The following is a 20,891-nucleotide window of genomic DNA, read 5'->3' as shown; positions in this document are numbered from 1 at the left end:
GAAAGCAATTGAGTGCCAAAATGCCACCCACTTCAAACATTCTGACTCTCTTATCATTTCTGGGAAGGATTTATCAGAAACAGCCAGTAGCAGAACATGTTGTTGCCAAAACAACTTATCCTGGATTGTGGATTCCAATTCACACATTCCACCCAGAAAGGCCGACAGCCATGGATAAGAAGTGAGGGAGTTTGATTCGCACGTATAATTTCCAGTGAGCCTGAACAAGAGTCAGGGATGATGGGATGATGGGAGTTGTGATCCAATATACCTACCGTATTTTTCGGAATATAAGATGCACTTTTTTCCCTCCTAAAGAGGCTGAAAATTTGGGTGCGTCTTATACTCTGAATATAACAACACACAGTACCCAAAATGGCCACCTGGAACAGCTGCTGCCTTCTTTTACCCCTTCCATGCTTTGCCTGCTTCAGTCACTGGAGCTCCCTCCGATGATCAGCTGTGCTTTTGAAGCTGTTTTTCAGCCCTGACGCACTTTGCCTGCTTTTCTAACTGCTGCTCCCTCCGAAGATCAGCTGTGCTTTAGAAGCTGTTTTTCAGCCCCAACCAGCCCTAACCTTAAAACCAGCGAGCAAACTAATGTGCTGAAACTGACCAGGTTAAGGACTAGCCAGATGAATACCTGGTAGGCAGAATTTTTTTCCCTATTTTCCTCCCCAAAAACTAAGGTGCGTCTTATACTCCGGTGTGTCTTATGCTCCGAAAAATAAGGTATATATGTAGGAAAGCTGGATGTAGCCTAGTGAAAATAACTTTGGGAGACAGGAGCAAAAACTACAGCTTGGGCAATGGTCCCATAAGAGACATCTCAACCCACAGAATGAATGGGGATGGGCAAAGCGCCTCAGAAGGGACCCTCCCTATTTCTCTGGAAAGCAAAGGCAAAGGAGGGGAGAAGGCTTGCAAGATTGTTACCGTAACGTTAAACTAAAGATATTGTTACTATTCATAGCTTTGGTTTCCTGTCCAGACTATCACAAATATGGTCAATGCAAACCAACTGCTCTATTTCTCCAAAGGTTACTCACCTTGTGGGGCCAGCCCAAAGCAGCAAAAGGGAAAAGGCTGGAGGAGAACCAAGTGTCCAAGACATCAGCATCTAGAGAAGAGCAAATGGAAATTTTGCCTTTAAAAACATCTCACAGCCCCTTTGATTCTAAAAGACTCAGTGGAGCCAGATGTTTGTGGAAAATGATTCCTAGAAATGTATCCAGCTTCAGGAAGGCAACAGGGGCCAGTTCTGAAAAGTCTTCCCTTTCTCCTATTTCTAACTGCATCCCCCAGTCTTAACAAACTTGGGAGAAAGTCTCAGCAGGGTTCAATTAAATATTTTAATGAAAGCAGCTATGGGAGAATATGAATATATAAATAATAGAGGCATTAAAAAGTCTAAACCACACCAGCACCACAAGATTAAACCATCGATGGTAAAAGCAAATCCATACTGTAATTAAATTATAATCAATATCACTATACATGTCACATAGCATAGCATTAAAGAAAAATAACACAATTAGATACCAGCCAATGCCAATAAGACAGCATCATATAAAACCAATTAAATAAATAAATAAATCATCACCAAAGCAGTTATACGTGTAATGTTTTTCAGAAGGCCATGTCAGCAGCTAGACCAGACCAGGAAATCAAGTCCACAGGAAGACTAAAAATATGAGATTATAAGATTATGCAGAATCTTAAAAGTCTGATTGGGCTATACCTCCTCCTCCTTCTTATAATTTGGTGAATTAGGGAGGTATCTGTCCAAGTTACTTCAGGCTGTTCTGGATTGAAACTATGCTTCAGCCCTTTTTTGGTAGGTCTTCATTAAGATCATCTTCCTTGTTCTCTACAAGCCTGTCAACTCTGAAGGGAATCTGGCTGAAGTCATCTTTTCCTGCCTCATAGTTGCCACAAACTTTGAAAGGGGGGATAGACCAGTTACCAGTCAAAGCAAAAAGTTTTCTTGTAGGAACTAAGATCATCCCAACAGGTGGCAAGTGAAGGAGAGGCATGACCAAGCAGCCTGCCAGCTACTTTTATTGGACAATGTGACTGGTGACACCTAGGAGGGGAAATGTTTGCTCTTTTAATTAGGGGGAAACCGCAGAAACTTTTAGAGTTGGTTTTCACTAGCTGTGCCAATATGGTGTATCCAATAAACATGTTGTTTGAGGAAGCTACCTGCCTCAGAGTTCTGCTTTTGGTGGATGCGTTATTCGGAACACTTGACAAGACCATCATATTGGGGCAAAGCCTGACATTCACATAATTGGAGCCATTCAGAAAAACTCAGCTCCTCTAATCTTGCCAAAAAAACATGTGATCTCCAAGAGTTTTCCCCATGATGAATGTACTAGGTAGATCATTTCTAGTGAGAATGTAGCCTCTGAGGTACCTTGTAGTCAAACCATAAAGGGCATTAAGGTCAAAACTAGCACTTTTAATTCCACTCAGAGGCCTCTTGTGAATACTCATTAAAACGGCTTCCTGGGAATGCAAATGTCTCTTTTCCTCACAGAAATGTACAGGTAATCCTCAACTTATGACCACAGTTGAGCCCCAAATTTCTGTTGCTAAATGAGACAACTGTTGTGAGCTTTGCCCTGTTTTATGAACTATCTTGCCACAGTTATTAAGTGAATCACTGCAGTTGTTAAGTTAGTAACACAGATTTTAAGGTAATCTGCTTCCCCATTGACTTGTCAGAAGATTTGCAAAACAATCCCCACAGATGAGAGTGTGATCAGGAAAATATTAGAATGTGCAGAAATGAATAGATTAACACTTGCAATTAAGGAGAAAGAACAAACTGAATATTATATGACATGAGACTTATTTTATCAATGGTTAGATAACAAAAACGGAAGTTAGAAACAGGGAAACAAGAAAAAGATGAGTGAAATAAAGAAGATATGTTAAGAGAGAGAAGTAAATATTATGATTATTATGTTTAATATTATCATTTTAATATTATAGAATGCTAATGTAATGAATATTGTTGTACGTCTTAATTATCAATTTACAAAGGTATTTGTACCCGGACGACACATTGTTTAATTGAAGATGGAATTATTATATTAAAATTTTTTTAAAAAAGATTTGGAAAACATGATCGCATGAATCCTGGGACGCGACAACCTTCATAAATATGAATCAGTTGCCAAGTATCCAACTTCTGATCACGTGAGCACAGGGATGCTGCAATGGTCAGAAGTGTAAAAAATGCTCATAAGTCACAATAAGTCAATAAGTCATTTTTTCAGTACTATTGAACGGTCGCTAAACGAACTGTCATAAGGCGAGGACTACCTATAAGCTTCTATATTGTTACTTTACCTCTCACCAGCTCCAACTGCTGTTCAGATTTTCCCAGCAAGCCAGCTGCTTTCGTCCGAGCTTCTGCTTCTGTCCTGCCCACTACCCATAAACCATCGCTCTCCTTCTGCTGAAATGCATACAGAGGAATATAAGCTGCATGGTGGCTGAGAGAAACAGACATCTCCCCCTTCCCCCTCACCCAAGTATTCATTCAATCAGAAAAGTTGATGCTTACCTCTTCTAGGTCAGGTGATTCAGGAAGCATGACCTGATAGGCTGGAATCTGATGACCCCACCACAGTTGTCGAGAAATACACCAGTCACTAAGCAAGGACACCAGAAAGACAGCATGAGGAGTTTAAGAAGATAAGAAACTCTGCTGCATCATGTTAGATCATCTAGCTGGGTCTTCCCTAAACTAAGATAATTCTTTTGCATAATTTCCTTCGAGTTGAAATCTCTAAACAGCTGCAAAAGCTGAGCTCAAGAGACCATGCAATTCTACCACCAACAAGACTGAACAGTGGTGACCAAACACAGAATAATTTAAGCCAATAAACTATTTAATGAAGGCCATTGTTTACCTACAATGGACACGGAGGTTACAATGCTGAACCAATCTTCAAAAAACACAAATCCCGCCCAGCCAAGCAGAGGGTAATAAAAAGAATACGCAAACCATTGATGGGAGATTTCCCTTGTCTTACTTGATGTTCAAGAGCCACGTCCTCCAGTTTTTCTCATAAAATTGGGGGATGAGCTTCAAAGATCCAGATTCCACAGCCTTGGGAGATAAACAGGATAGGTGAATTCTTATAGAATCTATTGTTTATCTTTTTCATAAATGAATTTATGACCCATACAATTTAACACTGTCATATACCTCTGCAGCAGAGGTCTTCAAACTTGGCAGCTTTAAGACTTGTGGATTTCCACTCCCAGAATTCTCCAGCCAGCTATGCTGGCTGGAAAATTCTGGGGGTTGAAGTCCACAAGTCTTAAAGCTGCCAGGTTTGGGGACCCCTGTTCTACAGCAAAGCTTTAATTTCTATGACTGGAATCAGAGGTCACAAGAAGCTATAATAGCATTTGTTTTATTTTAGCTTAGCAGTATGTCTGGACTTGATTGCTATGATAGTAAATAATCTTTAAAATCAAGCCACAGGCGTTTCCAACAGACCATAGATAAAACAAACATGGCTGCCACGTACAAATATATTACAGGTAGTCTTCAATTTATAATCAAGTTCAAAATTACAACGGATCTGAAAAAGAGGGCTTACGATCCAGATCCAAAGTTCTGACAATCACCCCTCCCTGTGGTCACATCACCGCACTTTGGGCTCAGCAATACAGCCACATTTATAGCTGTTTGCAGCATCCCATAGTCATGTGATTGCATGTTGCAACAGTTTTGCCGAAAACCGGCATTTACTTCCAGTTTTCTGAAAAAATGTGCCATAGCAAACAATGGGTTCATTTAACTACCACGTTTGCTTAATGATCACTGCAAAAAAACAAAGGTCATAAAATTGGGTTGGTCATGTGGACAGCCTATTTTCTGGCCATTATGACTTACGATGGTAATGGGCAGGCTCCATTATGGTCATAATTCATGGACTACCTGCAGATTCATTCTCAAAATAAAAAGACATTGACAGGCTCACCAATTCTTCAAACACCCCCTCTCCCCCCCAAAAATGGAGACCTGTGGACTCCAACTCCCAGATTTCCTGAGACTATTACAGCTGGCTCAGGAATTCTGGGAGTTGGAGTCCACAGGTCATAAAATTGCCATAGTTGTCCATCCTTGAATTGGAGTGTTACCTCTAAGGCGCTTTGAGCAATGGCTTCACTTCGGACAAACCACTGATTCTTCAAGAGGATTTCAATCACATCTCCAGAGCGGCTATGAGAGAAAAAATTACTTTTAATTTTATTTAGGCCCCATCTTTCCATTCGGATAAGAATGTGAGGCAGCTACAAAAATTTAGAAATGAAAACAGAGTACAGTTAATGATACAAAGCTAGGAACTAGAGGAGTTAAACCTTTAAAGTTAAGGCGGACAGAAGCTTACATTATCAGTACAACTTCTAAAAGGTTAATAAACATAAGGATGCTTGAATTGTACAATTAAAGCTAAGTATGGCATTGGAAGACCTTTGCAAAGTACATTTAAGGTTCCTATGGGGTCCTTGATGCTCTCTGAGCTTGATGGTTTTCTTGCAAACGTTTCATTACCAAACTACGTAATATCATCAGTGCTAATATATGATATGTTATATAATATGTATTTTTGTCAAATGTTTACCCTCTGACCTCCCGCAACTACTTGGCAGCTTCCCACAAAATCTGTCCCATGACCCTGAAGGGAGAGAGGCAAAGGGGAACAGCCCAATATAAACATTTCAGGGTCCCATTACCTGCAAACAGGAAGGACTAAGCAATGGTCTTTAGCACCCCGATAGAGTCCTTTCTCCTTCAAAGCAGCCAACACTTTCTCTCGAGCCAGGAATCGATGCAGTCCCTGAAAAAGGAACCACCCATGTCCAAACCAACTCAGTGGCATCTATTTTACTACGGCAATTGGTTGTGCTGCCTCTTCAAAAGAGGCAACCCCCCCCCCCCCAAACACATGTTCAGCTGTTTTGAGTCATAACAGAAACATTATAAATTCCAAAAATGGTCTTACCTGCACCCATTCTCCACATTCTGCAGTCATCGTGCCGTTTTCTGCAATAACTGAAATAAGCGGCAAATTGTGCCTCTGGGCCAGTTTGTAGTCAACGTGGTTGTGTGCTGGAGTGACCTTCACAGCCCCTGAAAGATGGTGTGAAGCCCAAGTTGAGAGGCATCTCTCAAGGCAAGCATTTACCTCACCAACATCTAGCTTCTGTCAGGTGGGAAAGAGATGTTTCTCACCTGTGCCCATCTGCATCTCCACTGCTGGATCCGTAATGATAGGAAGGAGACGTCCGGTGAATGGGTGGCACACACTCTTGCCATGCAAGTGCTGCCAAAAACATGCCAGAAAGACAGTTCAAGTCATATACGTGTAGGGTCAAAGGGTTCTGCCTGAAATAAATAGATGGGCAAAACTTTGTGACAATATGGCCTCCCATGGACTCAACAGGGTAGAATACACAAAGCTGCTTTATCCCATCTTATGCTATAAAGTAATAAAGGCCAGTATTATGGGCACTGATTTTTCAGGATCTTCCTAAAGCAGAGTTTTTCAACCTGGGCAGCTTTAAGACGCGTGGACTTCAAGTCCCAGAATTCCTCAGCATCTTCCTGGCTGAAGAATTCTGGGATTAGACGTCCATGCATCGTAAAGTTTGGCAAGGTTGAAAAACATTGCTTTAGAGTAAGGATGGCTCAATTGAGATCTAGAGTTTATATATGGCTCCCCGAATCTCTTTTGGCAGTTTTTGTATGTTCCAAAATCACAGGGCAAAATTTCAGGACAAATCACTAAATGACATCATACAGTTTTGGGTTATTTAAAGTGTAAAAATGACATGTTATGTTCCCAAAAGTTTAATACTTTAATACTTCCTTTCTGACACTCCCACACCAACATTCCAGCTTTTCTCCCTCCTCACACGCCATATATCTCCCCAAATCTTTTGTACTCTAAGAAGTTGGGAGTAGGAGATAGAAATCCTCCTACTTATGTCCTTCCTGGTCAAGGATCTCAAACATAACCCTATCATTCAAGATGGCTTCCTTTATTTTTCTGTCTTTCCTTAAGAAAGAAAGAAAAGGATCCAAGCCATTACAGTTACAAGATACAGTAACATTAAATCTGGTCTCAGGATGGACCAAAACTTCCTTTTACTCAAAAAGGAGGACCTGGGCAGAAGAGCCTTACCAAATAGCGCGAGTCATCTGGGTGAATGGCGACGGCCACATCACCGAACATTGTCTCAGGGCGGGTGGTAGATACAGGAAGTTCCATGCCTATTTTCATCAAAGAAAGATAAGTGTCATTGGAATGAAAAATGGATAAATTAAAAAGAGTCGTCCAACATTATTGTAACTGCCTTTTTTTTTCTGATTGTTGCTATCCAAAGTTACTTCTTTGAGATGACTGGCTATAAAAACCAAATAACGTAGTTTTTTGAGTATAAGACACACCGGAGTATAAGACGCACCTTAATTTTTGGAGACAAAAATAGGAAAAAAAAAATTCTGCCTACCAGGTATTCATCTGGCTAGTCCTTAGCCTGGTCAGCTTCAGCACATTTGTTTGCTTGCTGGTTTTGAAGCTGGAGATAGTTGGGGCTTCTAAACAGCTTCTAAAGCACAGCTGATCATCGGAGGGAACAGCAATTAGAAAAGCAGGCAAAGCACGGAAGATTGCTTTGCTCACATTGGGGCTGAAAAACAGCTTCAAAAGCACAGCTGATCCTAAGAGGGAGCTCCAGTGGCTAAAGCAGACAAAGCACGGAAGGGGTAAGAGAAGGCAGCAGTTGTTCCAGGTAGCCATTTCGGGCACCACGCAGGCTTACATTCAGAGTATAAGATGCACCCAAATTTTCAGCCTTTTTTAGGAGAGAAAAAAGTGTGTCTTATACTCCAAAAATACAGTAAATAGACAAACAAACATTATTCGGGGCATTTGCCTGTGGCCTTCAGCAATGATTAAGGTTATCATCATGCCTCAGAGAGGCCAACTCACTTTCCTCTCCTTCTACTTTGTAAGCAAATGTCTCCAATACTCCAAACAGCACTTTATCCTCAAGCCCAGGCACAGAGAGCTTTGTCCGTCCTTTTATCTGTCTATTCTCCACCTGCCAGGAACACAATCTATCAGTTTGTAGTCTCTAAATATTACCAAAAGTGCTTATTTGGGGCTCTGCTCCAACCACTTACCTCAATGTCAGAAATGGCCGACTGCAAGGCACAAGACCAGTTCACCAGGCGCCTGTCTCGATATATCAGGCCTTGTTCGTGGAGTTGCACAAAGGCCTCTGTCACGGCTTGAGAGAAACACTGGACAAGAAGAGGAGGAGGATTGTTACAATAAACCCAGTCTTTTTCAAGCTCAGCAACTTTCAGAGGTGTGGAGTTCAATTCCCAGAATTCATGTCAAGGCTGAGTCTTAAGGCACCTCTACTCACAACTTGACAACAAAAACGAAGGGAGCGGGGAAAGGAATGGTTGGAATGTATTGGGAGCTGGGAGGGAAATGAGGAATTTATGTGAGTCGTTTGCAGCCTGAGAAGATCCTGGTACTTCAAGGCTGTTCCGATGGGAACCTTCCAAAGGCGCAGACTGTTTTCCCCAAAAACAATCGGATTGGTGGACAATGGGCAATGGGTGGCTCAAGTGGGGAAAAGAAGAAATTAACTACTATATTTTTTGGAGTGTAAGACGCACCGGAGTATAAGACACACCTTAGTTTTTGGGGAGGAAAATAAGAAAAAAGCTGATTGGCGGGTGGATCAGCCTCCCGGGATACCTCCAATCAGCTGTTCTCAGAGGTGAATTTTAGCAACAGGTTCGTTGGTTGTGAGCTCTGTGCCTTGCTTTTTTTCTGCCTCTGAAATGTCTGAAACTCCCTTTCAGAAAAACCTTTTTTTTTCTGCCTCTGAAAGCCTCCAAAACAGAGCTTCAGAAAAAAAGCCTCTGAAGGTTCGTTTCTGAGGCTTTTTTCCTGAAGCTCTGTTTCTGAGGCTTTTTTTCTGAAGCTCTGTTTCTGAGGCTTTTTTTCTGAAGCTTCATTTCTGGTGCTTTTTTCAGCCTCTGAAACCTCAGTTTGAGAAGCTGGGCGGTGCTACATTCGGAGTATAAGACACACCCAGATTTTCACCCTCTTTTTGGGGGAAAAAAGGTCTTATACTCCAAAAAATACAGCAAGGTGCTTTTTTTTCAAGAGGCAACTGGACTTTCTTGTTTTTCTTTGAAGGCGTTTCACTTTTCATCCAAGAAGCTTTTTCAGCTCTGACTGGATGGTGGAGAATGGAAGGATTCTACCATTCAGTCAGAGCTGAAGAAGCTTCTTGGATGAGAAGCGAAATGCCTTCAAAGAAAAACAAGAAAGTCCAGTTGCCTCTTGAAAAAGAGCACCTTTGAGACAACCATGACCTGGTTGACTGAGAATCTCCATAGACATTTAATTATATTGGTTTTTTTGTGCAAAAACCTCAGTGTTAACTTCCCTTCTTCTGTACCTGTATGGGTCTATCAGTAAAGTTATACTCTTGGTTAAAAAAAAAAAAGAAGTTTCTTTTGCTGAATATGCCAACAAGATGGTTGACAATTCCCATGCTGCTGCTGAATTCTGGGAATTGAAGTCCGCATCTTAAAATTGCTAAGGTTGAAAAACATTATAATAAAGGCTAATTTACCTCGTAAATAAAAAACGGAATTCCTTCTTACTGATTCCTAATCAATGCCGTAGTCACAAAGACTCCATTAAAAGCACTTAGGACCAATTCTGAAATGAAAAAGTTTCATTCCAAGCTACAAATGGAAAGTCAACTTCTCCCCTTCAAAAGAACTGATGTTAGCAGAGGCTCTGTGGCTTATTTTAATAAACATTTTCCTGTATATTTGAAATATGTATGCGTACTTCCTGCATATTCCTCCTTTTCAAAATAAAAGGGAGATAGAAAAAGGGGGACTAGTCAGCCAATGAAGCTGATATATCTCTGGGGAATTGAACCTGGATATTTTTACACCAAGATTCAACATTGAAGCCAATAACATAACTTCTGATTCTATTGTTAAGAAGATGATCATTCTAAAAAAAAAAACCACCCAACATGGAACTGCTCAGTATCACCAAATTAATTCAATTTGGTGGTAGTGAGCAATTTAATTTAATTAAGGCACAACATAGTCTTAATGCCCCTGCCAAAATTCCAAAACAGAAAATACTCAATTTGAGACACAAATGGGACTAGAAAGTGATTCCTTAAGTAGAATATGAAATATGAATGGAATTTCATTTATAAAATGCTCCAACACTGGAAATTTTTAAGAAGATGTTGGGTAACCATTTGTCTGAAGTGGTGTAGGGTTTCCTGCCTAAGCAGGGGGTTGGACTAGAAGACCTCCAAGGTCCCTTCCAATGCTGTTATTCTATTCTGTTCTGTTCTGTTCTGTTCTGTTCTGTTCTGTTCTGTTCTGTTCTGTTCTGTTCTATTCTATTCTATTCTATTCTATTCTATTCTATTCTATTCTATTCTATTCTATTCTATTCTATTCTATTCTATTCTATTCTTTGGTAAAATTTCCTCTGTCGCTGTTGACTTTTGCTCCTTTCCTCAGCTATTCTCAGAGTATCACTAGACAGCCATTTTTGTCTTCTTTTGTTTCTTATAATGTAGAGTATTTTTAATTGCTTTATTTTTAACAATACCACACAATTTGGTCCAGAGCTTTTCAGGCACTGTATTTATGAAATTTGGACCACTAAATCATTATCATTGGAACATGCAAGCCACCACTTCAAGATACTGATCCATGCAGGAGTTTTTACACTTTGGGCCTGTACAAAATGAGAATGGACATTTACAGATAGTCCTTGACTTGTGACCGGCTGTTTAATGACCATTTGAAGTTAGGATGGACACCCCAATAAGGTATTCAGTTCTGACAGCCAGTTCCCACCCTGCAGTGACATCACATGACCGTGTTTCAGACACTTGGCAACTGTCCTGCATTTATAGCCTTTTACAACATCCTGTGGTAATGTGACCACAAGTTATTACATTATTTTTTGCCCCAAACCAGCATTTACTTCCAGGTTTTGGCAAAACCACACCATAGTATACAACAGGTTGTCTTAACAACTGCAGCATTCACTTCATGAGTGAGCTATTCACTTTACGACCAACATGTATGCTTAACGACTGCTGCAAATGAGTCAGTCGTGTAGGTGACTCACTTTATAACCATCCTAACTTATGATCATAACCGACAGACTCCATTATGGTTGTAAGTCAAACTATTTGGGTGCATGTGTATTTTATATACTGCAAAGCTTACCATGGACAGATACAATTTTGTCTGCTACATACTAAATCTGCTAAGTTTTAAATCAAGATTTTGCTGTGTTTTGGCTCTCTGAACGTGAGGAAAGAATATAGAAATCCTGACCCACAGAAAAAAATTGCCTGTGAAGATATTAACTACTCACTGAGTCCATAGTAAAGCAAGCTCTGTCCCAGTCCAAAGATGCTCCCATCTCTTTCAGCTGTTTGAATATTTCATTCCCTTTCCTGATATTTCAGAAAAACAAAATAAATCTTTTTCGGTCAGAAATACAAAGAAAAATACAAAGCATTTGACAGCGTTAACTGTTCAGAGATAAATTGCTCAGTTCCTACGTTTAACAATCTATTTCAGTATTTTTCAAGCTTAGCAACTTTAAGAGGTCTGGACTTCAGCTCCCAGAATTCCCCAGCCAGTATGAAGTCCACACACCTTAAAATTACTCAAGGTGAAAACCACTAATTTATTCATCTATGTAATCTTAACATTAAATCATTCCTATCTAATCTATCCTTAAGCCAGAATTAGCCACCTGCCAGATACAGATAGTCCCACTCCCCGCTGACCTTATGCAGACCCAAGAGGACATAAAAGAGTTTCCACAGCATTATTTATTTATATTTCACATTTCTAAACTGCCCATCTCCCCTCACAGCGGGACCCTAAGCAGGTACAATAAAACTTCAAAATACAAAACAGTATATAAAAAATTAAAATGCTAAAGTTTTGTGTTAAAATTTTTAAAAATATTTTTTCCTCAAGTAAGTACAAAAAAGAGATCTATTTATTTATCCAGGAAGCAAACATTTACAATACTCCTTTTTCCTCCTATTTTCCCCACAACAACTCTGTGAGGTGGGTTGGGCTGAGAGAGAGAATGACTGGCTCAGAGTCAGCTTTCATGACGAAGGTGGGACTAGAACTCACAGTCTCCTGGTTTCTGGCCAGCATCTTCACCACAACACCAAACTGGCTCTCTTAAACCTTTAAGATGAAGTTCCCCAACCTTTCTGGGGTTGCCCAGAGGGGGGGGGGAGAGGAGCAAGCACCTTTATGCACACCTGCAAATGCATGAACGGGGCTGCGAGCATGCGCTCGACGCAAATCAGCCACAGTTGCGTGATGCTCGCAACGCTAGCACATGTGGGCGGTGCAAGCGCACATGCCAGCCACTCACACTGCCCGGTGGCCAAAAGGCCACAGGTTGGGGACCCCTGCTTCAAGAGACTATTGTTAGTTCAGAAAATTGTCACCCCCAGTTCCATCCAAACATTGCAGCCTCTTCATCTCTAATACTCACTCCTCGATCCACTTCCAAACTTCTTGGAGAAATTCATCACGTGAGAGATCTTGCCGTAAAACTCCCCGTTCTTTCCAGATCTTTTTTTCTACCACTGCCTGGTCAGATGAAGAAAGAACATAAAAACTTGTGAGAGACTCACAAGTGAGACAAAGAATCTATTCAAAGAGTATACAAGTAGGCCTCGACTTATGACCACAATTGAGCCCAAAAATTCCCATTGCTAAGCAAGACAAGTGAATTTTGCTCCATTTTACGACATTTCTTGCCACAGTTGTTAAGTGAACCACTGCATTTGTTAAGCTAGTAACACACTTGTCAAGTGAATCTGGCTTCCCCATTGACTTCGCTTGTCAGAAGCTCACAAAAGGTGATCGCATGATCCCAGGATCCTGCAACCATCATAAATGCATGCCAGTTACCAAGCGTCTTTGCAATTTTGATCATGTGAATATAGGGATGCTGCAACAGTCATAAGTGTGAAAAAAACAGTCACAAGGCACTTTCTGCAGTGGTTTTATAACTTTGGTCACTAAATAAATGGTTGTAAGTCGAGGATTACCTGTATATTTAAATGTGCTGAGATTTCTTTTTATGTTTTCTGGTTTGATTCAGAGTTAAAATATGCAAATTAATTCACATCCATACCGTTTTCCATCCCAAGAATCCTTCCAGTTAATTCTAAAAGGATTAGAATCCTTACAGGAAGCAGAAGACTGCTCCATGGTTAGTCAGGATTAAAAGATTCTGCTTTGAACTGCTGATTCTCACCTGAGTTGCAATTCCAGCATGATCAGAACCTGGAAGCCATAGAACTCGATAGCCTTGCATTCGTCTCCTGGAACACATCAAGAAGGGGGAAAAAATCTAGAATTAAACTCTCTTCTTTAAAAGTTCCAAATCCTTAGATGGCTTTCAGATTCAAACAGAAATGCCCAAAATGCAGAGGAATGGGAAGGGAAAAGTACTGCTGTCAGCTAAGGCAATGTTTCTCAAACTTACATTTAAGATGGGTGAACTCCAATTCTTGCTGGGGAATTCTGGGAGTTGAAGTCCACCCATCTTAAACTTGGCAAGATCAAGAAGAAACACTAAATTAAGGAATAGCAATAGCACTAGCAATAGCACTTATATACCGCTTCATAGTGCTTTTATAGCCCTCTCTAAGTGGTTTTACAGAGTCAGCATATTTCCCCCTAACAATCTGGGTCCTCATTTTACCCACCTTGGAAGGATGGAAGGCTGAGTCAACCTTGAGCTGGTGAGATTTGAGCTGCCGAACTGCAGCTAGCAATCAGCTGAAATAGCCTGCAGTACTGCACTACCACTGCTCTACCTCGGCTCTGTAGGTTATCCCTCACTTGAAATTGAAGCCAAATCATTGCCAATAAAAGCAATTCAACCACATGACTCTAATTTCTCAGGAGTAGTGCCAATTTTTTGGTTTTTGTCAGTCTTTTTGTAGATACCTATATTTCTCAGTGATATGGCATGACTAAACGCATCACTAATGAACTTAAAGCCTGTGAGGTCCATCACTATTAATGCTAGAAGAGCTGCACAGCCATTTCCCAAGTCTCCAGAAACATACTTACCATCGTACCAAAGCATCTTCAATAGCCACAGTCAAGGCATGCCCCAGGTGAAGGGATCCTGTGATATTAGGTGGCGGGAGAGAGATAGAAAACATTTCTGGCTTCCTGTGGGGCAGGTGTTGCTGTCAAAAAGAGGAATTGGATTTAGCATTGGTCTGAATTCGCCTCCATACCATCCTATTGAGGTTCCATGCTGGTACTACAAACCCTGAAACTTTTAAAAATGTGAGGGAAGGACCCTTCTTCTCCAGTTTGTTTACAAACTGAGCATGAAAACAGTTTGGCTAGCATTTCCCACAGAAAATACTATTCACAGAGAAACAGAAGAAATTCCTGGGTGAAGAACAAACTTCATTCTTAACTCATTTAATTCAAATTTGTATGGGTAGTCCTCGATTTATGACTGTAATTGAGCCAGGAATTATCATGCTAGTAGCTAGGTCATAAATCATGCTAGTAGCAAGTCATTATATGACCAATCCAATTTTATAACACTTTTTTGGAACAGTTGTTAAGCAAGTCCACAATGGGTGTTTTTTGAGGGAAACTGGAAGTAAAAGTTGGTTTTTGGCACAAAAGTGTCGTAAATTGCAGTCTCATGATTGTGGGATGCTGCAAATGGACATAAATGCAGTCCGGTTGCTGGATACCCAAAATGCAAATCACATGACCACAAAGGGGGTCTGTTTGACTCATCATATCAAAGGAATGCCACAAATGCATGAGACATCATGTGAAATGCTTCTTCTATCCTCAGTCCAGGGGTGAAATCCAGCAGGTTCTGACAGGTTCTGGAGAACCGGTAGCGGAAATGTTGAGTAGTTCGGAGAACAGGTAGCGGAAATTTTGAGTAGTTCGGAGAACTGGCAAATACCACCTCTGGCTGGTCCCAGAGTGGGGAGGGAATGGGGATTTTGCAATATTCTTCCCATGGAATGGGCTGGGAATGGAGATTTTGCAGTATCCTTCCCCCAGGAGTGGGGAGGAAATGGGGATTTTGGAGTATCTTTCCCCTGGAGTGGGGTGGAAATGGAGATTTTGCAGTATCCTTCCACTGCCATGCCCACCGAGCCACGTCCACAGAACTGGTAGTAAAAAAATTTGAATTTCACCACTGCCTCAGTCAATTGGATTGGAGGACTCAAATATTTACTATTATGAGAAAAGGAAGAAAAAAGTTTTAACAACTTTTTAATCTATCAAAAGTTTGAACACTTGCTCATAAGAAAGACTAATATTAATAATTTTACAGAAACATTTTTTTTTTACCTGGCATTCTGGTTTAAAAAAACCTTCTTTCACCCACCAAGGATACCAAGCAGCTTCAACATAGCGTGGACTATAGGAGGCAGGCAAAGGGGCTGAGGTATCTATGGGAAAGAAAATCACACTAAGGTCCCATAATTAAAACATGCGCTTGTGCAATCTGTCTGTCCAAAATTTTGTTATATGAGTGCAGCAAAACTAAGCAAAGGACCCTGAAACCACCATTTTAAAATTCTCAGCTTTCAGATGTTAATAAGGATGATCAAGACAAGAACATCTGGAGAACACGTGGATAGAATCTCAGATCTTTAACAGCATGACAAAATAGAAGTATAACTCCATGTATGCTAATTGAGCATATAAATATGCTAAAATATTGGTATATATAAAATCAGGCCCCATAGACAATTTAATGCCACAAAATTCATTAAATCAGGGGTGTCAACCTCGATTTCATGGAGGGCCACATCAGGGTTGTGTTTGACCGGGGTGGGGGGCGGAGTGGGCATGGCCAGGGTGGACATGGCCAGCTCGACATTACTCGTGTCGGTGACACCTGTGGTGACCCAAGCGCTCTGCCAGCGAAAAGGGGCTCCTGAGCTCCATTTTCGGCTGGGACGGCCTCCTACAACCCTCTGCCAGAGAAAACAGAGCTCAGGAGGACCCGTGTGCAGCCCTCACGAGCTCAGTTTTCGCTGGCAGAGGCACTGCGAGCCAGTCCTTCACTGTTTCCAGGGCCGCCCTGTGGACCAGATCTAAGCATCCCACGGACTGGATCCAGGCCCCGGCCCTTGAGTTTGACACCCATGTATTAGATGTTCAAACTTAAGTTAATCAAATTATTAAATTTGTTGTAGTTGCCCACTCTACTAGATTCTAGATAAAATACAAAGTTTAGAAATACAATTAAATACAGAGAAATAGGCAGCCTGGACTAAAACAACCAAAATGATAAACCATACGACCAGGACCCCCACAGATATATTAATGAAGAAATTAATTCCAGATGTGGGAACAGAACCAGGTTTTAAGGTTGATTGCCATTTTCTTCTAAAAATTCTCTTACTCATTTGACACACTCTTTGAAATAAACATTTCTCTGAAAAAAAAATTAATGAAACTTCCTGTGATTGGCCTATGCATTCCTTTTCTATGGGACAAAGAATTCTTTGCACATTAAAAAGGACACATTAGTCTCATTTTTGTTTTTTTGTACACCACTATGAGTTTAGAATGGGGGTATCAAATCAACTGCTTTCCCAAATTAGTCTGGATAAAATAGGAGCAGGAAAAGTGATATTTTTCTAATCAACTGCCTAATAATCTGACAGCCAAACATACAAAGAGGAATTTATACAAATATATGGAGACAGTAAAAGTGGAATGGATCTCAACATTAGATCCAATCCTGGCTATACCACAGCTCCATTCCTTTCTTGTCTATTCGTTTTCTTTTACTAGCCCATGAGAAAGCCAAAATTCCATGTTAGCCACCAGTTACCTCTTCCACAAAGAAATACAAGCTAAATTTCTTTTTAACAACATTTAAAAAAAGGAAAATCCTGGAAGCCCATTTGAACCAAGCTATTTCCATCCTACCTTTTTTCTGTCCGGCTATAGTTGGGATGTCATATTCTGTGATGTTTTTTGAGGAAAGGGTCTTGTCTTGATTTGAAGGTTCCTTCAAAGAGGAGGGGAAATAAAAAGGGGGGAATGTAAAAATTTTTTAAAAGAGGAAGCAGTCTTTTTCTTATTTATTTACAGGTAGTCTTCGACTTAGAACCATAATTGAGCACAAAATTTCTGTAGCTGAGACAGTTAAGTGAATCACTGCAATTGTTAAGTTAGTAACATGGTTGTAAAGTGAATCTGGCTTCCCCACTGACCTTGCTTGTCAGACGGTTGCAAAAAGTGATCACACACACACACACACACACACACTGTCATAAATGAGTCACTTGCCAAGGATCTGACCACAAGAATGCTGCAACAGTTGTAAGTGTGAAAAATGGTCATAAGTCACTTTTTTCTAGTTCTGTAACTTCAAATGGTCACTGAAAGAACTTTTGCAAGTCGAGGACTACCTTGGTTTATATTTATTTGGCTTGTGTAATGCAAACACATGGCAGTTAACCATGATGTGTTAAATTACCCATGGTAAACAATGAAATACTAAAATAAAATAAAATATCATTTTTAAATCATTGTGATAGTTATAAAATCCTAAAAATAATATAACCATCAATCCACCACAAATTTATCGCCCCATAATATATTCAGATCATGATGGCATCAATCAATTGACAAGCTGGACCATAGGAGATATTGGACATCAGCAGTAGAAGGTGGTAGATTCCCAGGAGGGTGGGGCTGCATTCCAGAGGACCAAGAGACAGCAAAATTGAGATAGTTTTGGGAGGGGGGGGCAAGAGGGGCAAGACAGTTCTAGGAGCTCTTAGAGTAGGTTTTTAATGATGTAAGTAATTTGCTTTAATGTGGCAAGATTTCTATCTATAGGTGAGGAACAATAAAGAAAATACTTTGAAGATACTCCATGTGTCTTACTTGGTTTTTAGAGCCTGACAGATCCTAAGTACGTAGCAGCTGCCCTGCTGCCTAAGATATCTTCCCAAGGCCTAGACATGGTCTTAAGGCTGATGATATGATTTCAACCTCCATAGGGGCCAAAAAACGTGATAGCAACAACTTCTATCTGATTGGTCCCTATGGTGACCTGTCAGGTGCAAAGGATCAGAATCATATGTTAAGTTCTAATTTGGAAGATTTATTGCTCAAACCTGTACAGAAGAATTTAGTCAATTAATGGTCCGTACTAAATTGGTGCCAGATAAGAATCATGGAATTCAAATGGGGTTGGATCACTTGTGGCAACCTAATGACTCCAGACCAATAACTCTCCTTACTCCACCCCCCAGGCTCTGCTTCTTCTTCTTCTACATGACTTTTTGGAAGACCAATTTCTTTCGAACTTGCGTATAACTTGGATATTTTGAATAGTGTTATTGTACAGATTAATGATGCCTTATTTATTAATTTAATGCACTGTATAGTTATCAGGGGAATGTATTGCTGTTTATTGTTCTCTCTCTACCGCTTTGTATTTACTAGGGATTCTGTGTAGGTCTAGTACAGATAGATCTGAATAACAGCTGACGACCAATATTTGTAGCAGCCAGTAACCAGAATGCCACAACTGTAGCATCAGTGTGATAAAATCATGGTGCGTTCTACAAACAACAAAGCAGAATTCATCCTAGCCTTGACAGGGAGATGATGTTTTTTTAAAAATCAAGCCATTAGTTTTGAACAAATTAATAACCGAACATCAGTTCCTGTTAAGCAGTCTTACCTTGGGCCCAGCAGCCATCTGAGCTTCAATAGCCTCCATCTTCTTCCACAACCGCTTTTGTCTCTGTTCTTTATTTTTTAGATGGTCCATTTTCCCCACTTGCTTATTAAGATCGGGCTTACTTCCTTGGGAATAACTCCTCCTCCATCCACCAAATCCATCCCAGCGCCTTTTCTCTGCCCAGAGAAGCAGACGGCAAAGAACAGACATATTCCGATGGGAGGCAGAATTAAGATGGGCTGAAGGCATGTTTGAATGTAGGTGTGCTTAGTCCTCTTGCACACGTGTAGTAAAAAGGCACACCACTTTTCTCCCTTTGGTTCCAAACGCACATGCTTCCAATAGTCACTTTTCCATCCCTTATATTGCCGATGGGGCCTACAGAAATAAATACCAAAGAAATCATATGAATAAGGTTGCCCAAAAGGTTGTGGGCCACTGGTCCAGATCAGAAAACAGATCCTACAAATTTTTTAAAAAACTATAGAGTTAAGATTAAGGAACAGAATCGTGCAAGTCTTTTGATGTTTTCTCTTCCCATCCTCTTACACTCCTAGAGAGTCAGGGGGGAACCAGCCTAATATTTTTTTTTCCTTTCCCAGGACTTAAGGCAGACTTCTGTCCTTTTTCATTTTGCAATCACTTTTGAATAGCTTCCTCAAGACCATCTCCATGGCTCTCTACATCAATGGAAAATACTCATGCCCTATATCATCTCTTTCTACTAAATGTCCCACTTGTCATCTGGGTGGCCTTGAAGACTCTCTAAAAAGAATGCAAATGACCAGCTGTCTTGCAAGGAGTATAAATCCTTCCATTCCCCACCAACCAGTCAGAGTTGAAGAAGCTTCTTGGATAAGAAGCAAAACGTCTTCAAAGAAAAACCAGAAAGTCCAGTTGCCTCTTGAAAAAGCACCTTTGCGATAGTAAGATTTAGTTGTGTAAGAGAAACAGAAAGAGGGAGGGAAGAAAAGGAGAAAGAGAGAGAGAGATCTATTTTTCTTCCCTTCAAAATCTATTGGTCTGTGTCAGGTAGCCACAGTAAATAGCTGCATGATCTGAGGGCTGTAACTATAATTATATGGAATTATCATAAATTACTTTCTTACCAGCAGACAGCGTTTCTTAAACTTTATTCTGTCAGGACCCCTTTCCACTTTTAAAAATTATGGAGGACTTCAAAATAAACTTTTATTTGTACCGCTTAATTGATATTGACCGGACTGACACATTTGCTGCCACTACCGCTTCTCAGGATTATTTGATGAAACTTTAATATTGTATTATTTTTCAACCTGGGCTGTCAAATCATTTTGATTTTCCAGATCGCTGAGATTAGACCTCAAACTAATCTCAGTTAGTTCTCAAACCCACTCTATCCTAAGGCAATCATTTTATGTGCATATACATATTTATAAATATAAAACACACCCGCATATTTATTCCCTTTTGAATAAGTAACGCAGAGAGCAGAAAAGGAGTAAAAATGGTATGCCAAAAGAATGAAAATCCCAAAGACAGGATTTAGGGATTAGAGATTGGATTAGGAATAGAAAACGGGGGGGGGGGGACTCCAAATCCCATGCGCCTTATCCAACACAGCCAGGGATGGTAGCGTCCGAGCACAACATCTGCTGAGCACATTGTAAGCCGCCCTGAGTCTCCGGAGAAGGGCGGCATATAAATCAAATTAAAAAAAATAAAAATAAAAATAAAAAACCCAATAATTAAGAGGTTCACACAATTCCCCTCGCCCCCAACACTACATTCTTGTGATTCCCAGAACCCTGTTTTGCACTAGTTTTGCACGCCCCGTTCCTCTCTGTAACTGTGAATGCACTACACGCCTTCCTTCCTCCACCCCCTAATCTAGACCGCCCCAAAACCACGATCCAGGACACATTCAAAACCAAGCTTACCTCTTTGCAACCCGGGCCTTTTTTTTTTTCCGCGCTCCCGACATGCAACTCACACAGGAAAAGGAGCCGACGCCGAGAGGTGGAGTGAGCC

At 40.6% G+C, this 20,891-nt stretch overlaps 1 protein-coding gene across 1 annotated transcript in view; it reads right to left on the bottom strand.

Moving 5' to 3' along the window:
- VARS2 (valyl-tRNA synthetase 2, mitochondrial) overlaps positions 1–20,827 on the bottom strand; it is a 34,476-nt gene extending 13,649 nt beyond the window's left edge. Inside the window, exons 1-19 of the mRNA XM_070936685.1 lie at positions 20,801–20,827; positions 18,882–19,259; positions 17,111–17,192; positions 15,515–15,615; positions 14,246–14,367; positions 13,422–13,488; positions 12,651–12,748; positions 11,496–11,577; positions 8,222–8,341; positions 8,028–8,139; positions 7,218–7,306; positions 6,266–6,356; positions 6,036–6,163; positions 5,767–5,870; positions 5,170–5,251; positions 4,050–4,126; positions 3,578–3,665; positions 3,361–3,469; positions 1,050–1,120 (exon numbers count right to left, since the gene is read on the bottom strand). Of these exons, the coding sequence (XP_070792786.1) occupies positions 1,050–1,120; positions 3,361–3,469; positions 3,578–3,665; positions 4,050–4,126; positions 5,170–5,251; positions 5,767–5,870; positions 6,036–6,163; positions 6,266–6,356; positions 7,218–7,306; positions 8,028–8,139; positions 8,222–8,341; positions 11,496–11,577; positions 12,651–12,748; positions 13,422–13,488; positions 14,246–14,367; positions 15,515–15,615; positions 17,111–17,192; positions 18,882–19,130 (1,872 nt within the window). The 5' untranslated portion in view covers positions 19,131–19,259; positions 20,801–20,827. The remainder of the gene's footprint in view (positions 1–1,049; positions 1,121–3,360; positions 3,470–3,577; positions 3,666–4,049; positions 4,127–5,169; positions 5,252–5,766; positions 5,871–6,035; positions 6,164–6,265; positions 6,357–7,217; positions 7,307–8,027; positions 8,140–8,221; positions 8,342–11,495; positions 11,578–12,650; positions 12,749–13,421; positions 13,489–14,245; positions 14,368–15,514; positions 15,616–17,110; positions 17,193–18,881; positions 19,260–20,800) is intronic.
- Between the last annotated feature and the right edge of the window lie 64 nt (positions 20,828–20,891).

Source organism: Pituophis catenifer, unplaced genomic scaffold (assembly GCF_029215685.1).
Source record: "Pituophis catenifer annectens isolate HBS135680 unplaced genomic scaffold, rPitCat1.0.hap2 SCAF_2, whole genome shotgun sequence".
NCBI classification, from domain to species: domain Eukaryota; kingdom Metazoa; phylum Chordata; class Lepidosauria; order Squamata; family Colubridae; genus Pituophis; species Pituophis catenifer.
The sequence above is the reverse complement of the archived record's forward strand: the minus strand, read 5'-3'. Positions and strand labels throughout refer to the sequence as shown.